The sequence below is a fragment of the Ostrinia nubilalis genome, chromosome 12, assembly GCF_963855985.1.
Source record: "Ostrinia nubilalis chromosome 12, ilOstNubi1.1, whole genome shotgun sequence".
Taxonomy (NCBI): domain Eukaryota; kingdom Metazoa; phylum Arthropoda; class Insecta; order Lepidoptera; family Crambidae; genus Ostrinia; species Ostrinia nubilalis.
In genome coordinates this window covers 2,943,155-2,954,003 of record NC_087099.1, presented here as the reverse complement: position 1 = coordinate 2,954,003, position 10,849 = coordinate 2,943,155, and the positions used below count along the sequence as shown (strand labels likewise).

Genomic DNA, 10,849 nt, shown 5'->3' with positions numbered 1-10,849 from the left:
GCTGGCGGCGTGCGGCGGGCACGTGGAGCTGGCCATGCTGCTGCTGGAGCGCGGCGCCAACATAGAGGAGGTCAACGACGAGGGGTACACGCCGCTCATGGAAGCCGCGAGAGAGGGTGAGTGCCGCGGCCGCAGGGACACGCCCCGGCCAGCTTGAGGCGCCGCTGACGCTGGCGGCGTGCGGCGGGCACGTGGAGCTGGCCATGCTGCTGCTGGAGCGCGGCGCCAACATAGAGGAGGTCAACGACGAGGGGTACACGCCGCTCATGGAAGCCGCGAGAGAGGGTGAGTGCCGCGGCCGCAGGGACACGCCCCGGCCAGCTTGAGGCGCCGCTGACGCTGGCGGCGTGCGGCGGGCACGTGGAGCTGGCCATGCTGCTGCTGGAGCGCGGCGCCAACATAGAGGAGGTCAACGACGAGGGGTACACGCCGCTCATGGAAGCCGCGAGAGAGGGTGAGTGCCGCGGCCGCAGGGACATGCCCCGGACATCATAGAAGCTTCGAGCTTCTTGATAAGTTATTAATGCCCGTTTGTCACTTAAAAATTAGGGATTAATGGTGAAAACGGACATAAATTTAATTTAGTGCACTATTTTTTGAACTTATGAAAATTTTCCGTTTTTGCGTCTGAAGAAGACACATTGTAAAGTCAAATGCCTACGATAGAAACAGCATGTTTTCACCCCATAAATTAGGTTGTGTACTTGTGTTTTTGTATAAGTCATCATAAAGCACCACTGCTGTGTTTAAAATGAGAATAGCGTATAACTTTCCATTTACAATATTTCCAGCTTCTATCACTTCTACCTCTCTACATCTTAGGGACTACATCAAAGAACGGGCAGCAGCGCTCTCTGAAAAATAAAAATCTTGTAAACTGTGATCTCCAACCCGCCTGCCAAGCGTGGGGATTATGGCAAAACCCTCCACAACAGTGGAGGATCATAGTCCAGCAGTGGACTGTAAAGATGATGATCACTCTACAGCGGTTCTTAACCTATTCCTCTTCAGTCGGCCGTTTGGTGTAGTGGTTCGTAACAGACTACTATTCCGGAGGTTGCGGGTTCGATTCCCGCACAGTACAAACATTTGTGTGCATGAACAATATGAACATATTTGTTTGTATTGGACTGGGTGTTTTCTATGTATAATATGTATGTATTTACAAAAAAAAAAGTAAGTATGTTTATATCCCTTGTCCAGTACCCATAGTACAAGCTTTGCTTAGTTTGGGACTAGAAGCGCAGTGTAAAATGTCCAAGGATATTTATTTATTTACTAGCTGACCCGGCGAACTTTGTTCCGCCTTAATGGCAATAAATAAGCAGACTTTTTTTTTTATTTCGAACGGGATAAAAAGTATCCTATGTCCTTCTCCTGGCTCTAAACTACCTCCCTGACAATTTTCAGCTAAATCGGTTCAGCCGTTCTTGAGTTATAAGTGGTGTAACTAACACGACTTTCTTTTATATATATAGATTATATTTATTCCTCCCCGCAGGCCATGAAGAGATGGTAGCCCTCCTCCTCGGGCAGGGCGCGTCGATAAACGCCCAGACCGACGAGACGCAGGAGACGGCGCTGACGCTGGCCTGCTGCGGCGGCTTCCTGGAGGTGGCGGACTTCCTCATCAAGGCCGGCGCCGACGCCGAGCTGGGCGCGTCGACCCCTCTTATGGAGGCCTCGCAGGAGGGCCACCTCGAGCTTGTGCGGTAAGTTTACAAATTCAAATAGTTTATTCAGTACCTACTATTAAACAACATTGTTGTGTTCCGGCAGTTAGAGGTAAGATAGCCAGTTCCTCCGTGGTTGAGGATTCCGGGTGAAGCTCGCTTCCACCTTCGGCCTGATCGTCACTTACCATCAGGTGAGATACAGGCCAAGAGCTTCCTCGTTGTGGATAAAAAAAAAGATGCCGGTCGATCTATTCTCATAAATAAAACACTGAATACTCAACTTTCACATTATATTGCCTTATTTTAATTACAATTCATCACGTAGCACAAAAGCGCGCGGAGTCGTCTCGGCGCGTCCCTCTATTCTAACGTTTGATCCTACGATTAAGAGCCATTTCACAAAAATATTCCGCGCGAATTTAGGTAAAAGCTGTCAACGCAACGTCAAAAGAGTAAAAAGAACGCTGAAATGGACAAAAAAATCTTGAGCCGTGACCGTATTAAGACTTGATTTAAGTTATTCATTTTAAGGTAGAATGAGGTATTCAAACTTGATAAATTAATTTAAATTTTTAATAGAGTTTATTAAGTCTTTTATATTTCGATTCATAATGAAACACGAATAGGTATAATATGTAAAATATATATTAAGTACAAAATAAAGACAGTCACATAGTGAAAAAAAAATCTGCCCCCTTACAGCTCCATCATCGGACCCTGGATACGAAATATTCGTCAAGGCGAATCACACAAGCCCAAACTCCATAGGGTTCTATTGTTTTGTTACGGAGGTAGCCATTGCATCTCCTCCAGATCCATTATCAGACAGAGCTAAGAAATAAATAAATAAATATTATTATAAGTAAACAAATAGGTAACTAAAATAATTCATCTTACTATCTTACTTCTTACTAGTCTTACTAATATTATAAATACGAAAGTTTGTGTGGATGTCTGGATGTTTGTTACACTTTCACGCAAAAACTACTGAACAGATTTTGATGAAACTTTACAGTACAGTACAGCAGTACTAGGCAGTCTGTGTTCAACTATCACTCGGGTCGGACGTTCCTATCGCAAGACCTTTGGATCACTCAGTTCCGATACGACTCTAGTGCTGTGTGTAACTATTTTCATGAATACACTGAGTTTATTAATTTCTACGAGTGAATTTCATTTTGCCTGAGACCTACGCCATGAACCCTGAACCAGAAGACCCTGTCGCCAGCGACAGCGACGCTCATCCATCCCTGGAGTCGACCAGAATAACAATGTATAGGCTATAATTTATGACGATCTGTGACAAACTACATTTCAAGCGGGTGAAGCCGCGGGCAATACTACATATTTCATACTAGCTTTTTGCCCGCGACTTCTTCTGCGATGAAGTGGAAAATGGTTCTAATAGAATTAAAATATTCTAAGAAAATTAATTTAGTTAAATAATTATATTTTTTGATATAAAATCTACAAATGTTTAAATATTTGAATACTTACAAAATTATGAGATCTTTCTAAAACAAAATTAAAACACTACACCTGCCGCAGATTTCTTTGTAAACAATGTTTTTTTGTTTTTCCTTCAGGTGCTAAAATCACCAGGCTATTGTGTGCGCATACTCTGGAGTATTCCACATACAACTGGTCGTCGGAGAAGCATAGATTTCCATTAAGTCTACTCCCGGTACCATATGGAACTCCGCTAAAACTCGTGAAGGCGTAAACACTTGCTTTTGTATCGAAAATTAGTATGAGCAGCTGCGCACGCGGTTGCCCGTTGCAGGCTCTATGCAACCACACCATTTTAAACCGTGGTCCCTAAGCATGAGATGGAAAACTGCACTCTCTTTAATTCTCTTGAATTTGATGGTGTTAGGGGAATCCTAGGAATGAATACAGACTTTCCAATGGAATCTCCTCATCAATATTGCGAAATTGCGAGTTGCAATGCAATGTTACGTTTTCACTTGTTATTTTATTGTAATCTGACCTTGATTTTTCAAACACGTTGTTATGTATGTATATCGATATAGGTACTAACTACGGGAGCTAATTGATAACACGGTGGTCCGCGACTGACTGGTTTATTTAGAAAAGAAACGCAGCGCGTCGACACTCGATACAATATAGATGCGTAGGTATAGCTATAGCATGAATACATCACACACGTGTCAAAATAAAAAAAATAATTTAAATCAAAAGTACTAAGGAATATTTCATTGATATCAACTTAGAAACAAGCACAGATCACAGAAACTAAAGGGAAATGTGACAAGGGACAAATTGGAACATATTGCTTGTGAAAGCAATGATGACAGTAGCGACGTCATTATGTAAACAGTTTATATTGCTTGCATAGTACTAAGATTATTCGAACGTTGAATACTGATACCGCAGTGGATAATGAGCACATAATTTGATTTCTTTGTGTGTGTGAATTTCTAATACGACACTGAGTTTCGAACTCAGCGCATTACTTAGCATCTCTCTATATTTCTATGGAACCAAGTTATCTCCAAAATAACATTCCACACCTTTTTAACCTAGTCAGGTAATAATTTTAATAAAATACGAAGCACGTCATCTATCAATAGGATATAAAATATGTATATTTTAGAAGTTAATAAATTATGCATAAAATATAAACACTTTAGAAGTTTAGTTAAATCGTAAAATTTCTGAAAAACAAGTAGGTACTAAAATCGTACTGAAAAAAAAAGTATTAATATGTTATCTAATATATTTAATAAACGTCGAATTTTATCAAAGATTTTGGACTAAAGTTTTTGAAAATATTTTATAGCCTACATAGAAAAAAATTAGGATTCTAAATCGTGAAAGAATTTTTTTTCGGAGCCTATTGCGTCCAAACAAACAAACAAACAATTAAATCTTTCCTCTTTTATTAGTATAGATTTAACAACAAAGCTTCCCTCTCGAAACAAAACGCTTCTTTTTCTTCTTCACGAAACAAAACTCAAAGCGGATAAATAAATAAACAAATCTTTGGACAATTTCACAGCGCCATCTAGTCCAAAAGTAGGCAACCAATATGCTTGTGTTAAGGGTGCTAGCATAATGGATATACTTTTTTTATAATTTATTTATTAAATTAAATATGGTACCTACATATTATACATAGTTACACCCAGATCCGTCAAAGAAATTAAAATTCATCATTTCAATTTCTGCTCGGCCGGCCGACTCGAAACAGCCTCTCGGCATAGTATCAAATGTATTTGGTCGCCGTACAAATCACCGCTTTACGACACGAACGCACGTAAACGTCACGGCGGGAAAAATGACACAGGTCCTGCCTTGACGGGCGCTCGCGCCATACTAATCGATGTCGGCTTGCGCATTGTAATTTATACTGATATTCACATCAATATTTTGACAAAGTGGTTACTAATATTTAAACAATAACTATAGAAATCAATTCTACAATGAATATTCTTTATTTGGGGATACTTTTATTGAAGTTATTGCTGTGTTTTTAAACCAAAAACCACGATCAAAATGTGACGTTAATCTTCAAATTTGCCAAATTATTTTTAGATTTTACTCAATAATGGTAATGAAATTCAAGAATCTATTTCATTAATGGACTACAAGAATATATGTCCGATGATTACTATATATTTTTAAGCTTATTATATGAGCATAAATAATAGATACAGGACTTTGAAAATGAGTCTGCGGCAATTTTTCCGTAAAATGGTTGTGGGAGATGGGGCACTGTGAATTAAGCAAAAGAGTTTTAGTAAATCCGTTTCATTAATGGTCAACACCAAGGATTGACCTATCTTTCGCAGTTATTAAATAATCTCTGGGTGTTGCTTAAGATAGTAATTCATGCTTCCAAAATCTTAGAAATTCGCACGAAAATGTAAAATGGCTCTTAACGTTGACAATACGTCACTGTCACACTATGACAACAGCTCATTGGCCACAACGATACCGTTATTTAACGTTTTAGATTTTTCGCAATTAACAGTACATAGGCCCTTTCTTGGGCTCTTATACACGCCCCAAATATAGCTTGCCCTACCACTACTTCGGGACAACATATGGGCTGGTGCTGAGAAGAAGTGGCGGAAGAAACTCAGTCATCTTTGTCAAAAGTCAAACAACATCGCTTACTATGTGATTTCACTTGTATTTTTACTGTGTGATGTATTTCTTTCGGCAGTGATTCTCATAGACGTGTACTTTAATTGTCATTCTGTATAGTTCTGTTTGACAGACGAAATGTATGTTAATTTGATTGGTGGTGATTACATGCCATATTCTTCTCTCCATACAAGTATTTGACGTGGCTTATTCCCCACAGATACCTCTTAAACGCGGGCGCGGACGTGCACGCGCAAACCCAGACGGGCGACACGGCGCTGACGTACGCATGCGAGAACGGCCACACCGACGTGGCCGAGCTACTCCTGCGAGCCGGCGCCGAGCTCGAGCACGAGAGCGAGGGCGGCCGCACGCCGCTCATGAAGGCCTGCCGCGCCGGGCACGTGTGCACCGTGCAGTTCCTCGTGGGCAAGGTGAGCCATAGAGATCTAGAGTTGCCAGGCGCGGACGTGCACACTCAGACGCAGACGGGCGACACGGCGCTGACGTACGCATGTGAGAACGGTCACACCGACGTGGCCGAGCTACTCCTGCGCGCTGGTGCCGAGCTCGAGCACGAGAGCAGAGTAAATACAAATGAGTAGGTCATCTTCATAGAAACGCACGGGCGCGGTTTGTATGTGAGTGCGCCAACACGTATGCGGCGCGCACGCGCACACTGACAAAATTTAGCGGGGAGCCAGTCGTGGTTCCGCCGAATTTTGTCAGTGTGTGCGTGCGCGCCGCATACGTATATTGGCGCGCTCACATACAAACCGCTCTCGGTGCGTTTCTATGCAGATGACCTACTCATTTGTATTTACTCTGACGAGAGCGAGAGCGGCCGCACGCCGCTTATGAAGGCCTGCCGCGCCGGGCACGTGTGCACCGTGCAGTTCCTCGTGGGCAAGGTGAGCCATAGAGGTCTAGAGAGTAGCCAGGCATGGGCGACACGGCGCTGACGTACGCATGTGAGAACGGTCACATCGACGTGGCCGAGCTACTCCTGCGAGCCGGCGCCGAGCTCGAGCACGAGAGCGAGGGCGGCCGCACGCCGCTCATGAAGGCCTGCCGCGCCGGGCACGTGTGCACCGTGCAGTTCCTCGTGGGCAAGGTGAGCCATAGAGGTCTAGAGAGTAGCCAGGCATGGGCGACACGGCGCTGACGTACGCATGTGAGAACGGTCACACCGACGTGGCCGAGCTACTCCTGCGAGCCGGCGCCGAGCTCGAGCACGAGAGCAGAGTAAATACAAATGACTAGGTCATCTTCATAGAAACGCACGGGCGCGGTTTGTATGGGAGTGCGCCAACACGTATGCGGCGCGCACGCGCACACTGACAAAATTTAGCGGGGAGCCAGTCGTGGTTCCGCCGAATTTTGTCAGTGTGTGCGTGCGCGCCGCATACGTGTTGGCGCACTCCCATACAAACCGCGCCCGTGCGTTTCTATGAAGATGACCTAGTCATTTGTATTTACTCTGACGAGAGCGAGGGCGGCCGCACGCCGCTCATGAAGGCCTGCCGCGCCGGGCACGTGTGCACCGTGCAGTTCCTCGTGGGCAAGGTGAGCACCATATCTAGAGAGCTGCCAACTAATGCGCTGAGTTCTAAAACTTCTAAACCCAGTGTCGTACTTGAAAATCAGACACAAAGTAATCAAAATAACAAAATAAAATCAATACGTCGCGAAGAGTATGTGTCATGCATACATTGCATTCAGTGGCCTTTTCACATCTCCCTTTAGTTTATGTGATCTGTGGTAAGACTGTTTTCCGCTAGAGCCTCGACCCGCGGCTGCTCAAATGGAGACGCTGCCTCAACCTGAGGCCCCGGGAGGTAAAGCACATCGCCGCGGGCGGAGACAGATTTTGGCAGTTTTTGTGCGCCTTCCTCAGGCCCGGTTTCCAACAAGGCGGAACGGCGAAATGTTTTAAATAACGCAGTCAGATTTCAATCTGTTAATTTCATAAAATCTGAATGACAACTGATTGGGTATTCAAAACATTTCTCCGCTCCGCTCCGTCTTGGTGGAAACCGAGCCTCAGTCTGTACCCATTTCGCTCTTATATCCATTTGAGCAGCCTCTTCTTGAGGCAGACTGAAGCTGCTCAAGTGAATATGAGGCTAAAGAATTATTCACATTTTTGGTTTATCTCAAAAGCAGTCCATACAAACGACTACACGATTACGTCACGCACAAGTAGTTTATGTGACTTTATTTTATAGACAATCTCAGGATTTGTCTTCAATTCTATTGCTTGTATTCGCAGGGTGCGGACGTCAACCGTATGACGGCGAATGGCGACCACACCCCGCTGTCGCTGGCGTGCGCGGGCGGACACGTGGACGTGGTGAAGTTCCTGCTGGCCTGCGACGCGGATCCCTTCCGCAAGCTCAAGGACAACTCCACCACGCTCATCGAGGCGGCCAAGGGCGGGCACACGCCCGTCGTGCAGCTGCTGCTCGACTACCCGCACTCCGTCATGCTGCCGAGAGGTCAGTCACCCCGTCACGTGTTGTTGTCAGCAGATCATTGACCTCTTCTCCTACGTTCCGAATTAGCGTTTTGATTGCCGCCTCATCGGTTAACTTTGTGCACGTACACGTGTGTTTTTACTACCATTTGACTTTCTATTAGATATCCAGAAGAAACTCCACTCTACGAGTGATACTAATGTATAAAAAAAGTTATTTACACGGCTATTAGTCAATGTAGAGTGCCAACGGAGCTCGTTGTTGGTTCATGGGCTGGCCGCCTGACATGTAGATCACAGTCGAAGCTGACTGTGCAGCAGGATCTACGATTGTGTTTTAACAGGGTCAATGTTAAATTGTACACATCCACGACCACTGCCATTTCAGCCATAGGACGTCCACTGCTGAACATAGGCCTCCCCCAATAATTTCCATATCGACTGGTTGGTAGAGCGGGCTGCATCCAGCGTCCTCCTGCTACTTTTACGAGGTACACACTGAAAACTAGCGTCGTGGCCACGGCATATCCTGAGTGCGGTCCTGCGATGGGCATCGCTGTTGCGACAGGGTGGCACTGCTCAGTTCACTTTTTAATGTTTTATGTGCTATTTCTGTCTTTTTTAGGGTTGTTCCCACATTACCTACTTTATCCTTATGTGATATTCATCGTAATAAATGTTTTTTTCTTTCTTACTAAACCGCATTGTCGTCTCAACAGCAGGCAACGGTGCTGCGGAGGAAGGCAGCGGTCTAAGCGCGGCGCAAGCGGCGGCGCTAGGGTTGTCGCTCGTTTGGGTGTGACTCGTTGGGAACAACAATACTAAACCGCATTATTGTTGTGTCATCAGCAGGCAACGGTGCTGCGGAGGAGGGCAGCGGTCTAAGCGCGGCGCTAGGGTTGTCGCTCGTTTGGGTGTGAATAGTTGGGAACGAGCGATACTAAACCGCATTATTGTTGTGTCAACAGCAGGCAACGGCGCTGCGGAGGAAGGCAGCGGTTTGAGCGCGGCGCAAGCGGCGGCGCTAGGGTTGTCGCACGCGTCTTTTCTTTCTTACTAAACCGCGTTGTCGTCTCAACAGCAGGCAACGGTGCAGCGGAAGAAGGCAGTGGTTTAAGCGCGGCTCAAGCGGCGGCGCTAGGGTGGTCGCACGCGCCTTTTCTTTCTTACTAAACCGCATTGTCGTCTCAACAGCAGGCAAACGGCGCTGCGGAGGAAGGCAGCGGTTTGAGCGCGGCGCAAGCGGCGGCGCTAGGGTTGTCGCTCGTTTGGGTGTGACTCGTTGGGAACAACAATACTAAACCGCATTATTGTTGTGTCAACAGCAGGCAACGGTGCTGCGGAAGAAGGCAGCGGTCTAAGCGCGGCGCAAGCGGCGGCGCTAGGGTTGTCGCACGCGTCTTTTCTTTCTTACTAAACCGCGTTGTCGTCTCAACAGCAGGCAACGGCGCTGCGGAGGAGGGCAGCGGTCTAAGCGCGGCGCAAGCGGCGGCGCTAGGGTTGTCGCACGCGCCCGCGCCCGGCGCGCCCGCGGCCCGCGCGCTGCTGCCGGCGCACCCGCACCACGCGCACCACCCCGCCCTCGCCGCCGCCGCCCCCGCGCCGGCGCCGGCGCAGCCCACGGCTGAGCCGCCTGAACTGCCGGCGGACTTCACCAAGCCCTACTACGATGGTGAGTGTTCTATAGTGCAGCGGTTCCCGAAAGGTGGTCCACGGAACCCTGGGGTTCCGAAAGGCCGCAAGGGTTCCGTAAAAAATATTATCCCACGTTTCGTGACCGACGTTGTTCGCTCGCACCGACTTGTTTACGCACAAGGGAGGGGCAGGGCGTGCGGGCGGAGAAGTACGGGGGTTCCGCTAGGAAAAGTATAATCAATTAGGGTTCCTTGGCAAAAAAAAATTAAGAAACCCTGCTATAGTGGATATTGTGGCCTTATTTGCTATCTAACTGTGTCCAGTCTAAGATGCGCGCCGTTATATCGTCTAAAATTCAATATTTTGTCGTCTAAAATTAGCAATAGCATTATATCGTAGCACACATCCTAGGCCAGCTGTTCTATTACATATACTATCATATGCGGTGGATGCTCAACAGCTTTGAGCAAACGCGTTATGTGACCGCACTATGCCACGATAATGATGAATAACATCAAATTACGGCTCATGTCAAAATTTATTTGCGATTTAATTTTGCACATTTACATAAATAGAATAAAATTATCCACCTGCTTAGGTGAACTGAACAGACGATGGTCATCCATTTGTTAACACGTAACTTGTTAAAGCAATTTCCAAATCGATTGAGAAAGCAAACTTTTTAGAAGGACCGGAGGGAACTCCGGTATATTTTATATCAGTGTAGTGATACACGAGCGTATTCCAGGTCGCAAGAAGCAGGGCGCGGTGGCGGCTCCCCCGCCAGCGGGCGCAGCGGGCGCGGCGGGCCCCGGGGCGCCGTCGCCGGTGCCCGCGCCCGGCCAGCTGCCCAAGCACAAGTGCGCTCGCAAACAGCGCGCCGCGCCGCCGCACTCCGACCACCATCTGCCGCCGCCGCCTGATATACTCGACGACCAGGTAGGAATAC

General features: G+C 46.7%; 2 protein-coding genes across 2 annotated transcripts in view; both read left to right on the top strand.

The window, feature by feature from the left end:
• The first annotated feature begins 34 nt into the window (after positions 1 to 34).
• Positions 35 to 6,394, top strand: LOC135076648 (ankyrin repeat domain-containing protein 17-like). Its single transcript, XM_063971070.1, has 4 exons — positions 35 to 116; positions 305 to 454; positions 1,502 to 1,712; positions 6,010 to 6,394. Exons 1-4 carry the CDS (start codon positions 35 to 37, stop codon positions 6,392 to 6,394), a joined length of 828 nt encoding a protein of 275 aa, XP_063827140.1.
• A 338-nt stretch (positions 6,395 to 6,732) lies between these two features.
• The window catches only part of LOC135076647 (ankyrin repeat and KH domain-containing protein mask), a 46,367-nt gene continuing 42,250 nt past the window's right edge, over positions 6,733 to 10,849 (top strand). Inside the window, exons 1-5 of the mRNA XM_063971069.1 lie at positions 6,733 to 6,903; positions 7,278 to 7,355; positions 8,062 to 8,287; positions 9,704 to 9,937; positions 10,649 to 10,839. Of these exons, the coding sequence (XP_063827139.1) occupies positions 6,733 to 6,903; positions 7,278 to 7,355; positions 8,062 to 8,287; positions 9,704 to 9,937; positions 10,649 to 10,839 (900 nt within the window). The remainder of the gene's footprint in view (positions 6,904 to 7,277; positions 7,356 to 8,061; positions 8,288 to 9,703; positions 9,938 to 10,648; positions 10,840 to 10,849) is intronic.

Excerpts from the sequence above, each read along its gene's own strand:
- LOC135076648 (XM_063971070.1), top strand. The coding sequence starts at position 35 with ATGCTGCTGCTGGAGCGCGGCGCCAACATAGAGGAGGTCAACGACGAG. Across the intron at positions 455-1,501 it reads CATGGAAGCCGCGAGAGAGG|GCCATGAAGAGATGGTAGCC; the intron begins GTGAGTGCCGCG and ends TCCTCCCCGCAG. Across the intron at positions 1,713-6,009 it reads GGCCACCTCGAGCTTGTGCG|ATACCTCTTAAACGCGGGCG; the intron begins GTAAGTTTACAA and ends TATTCCCCACAG.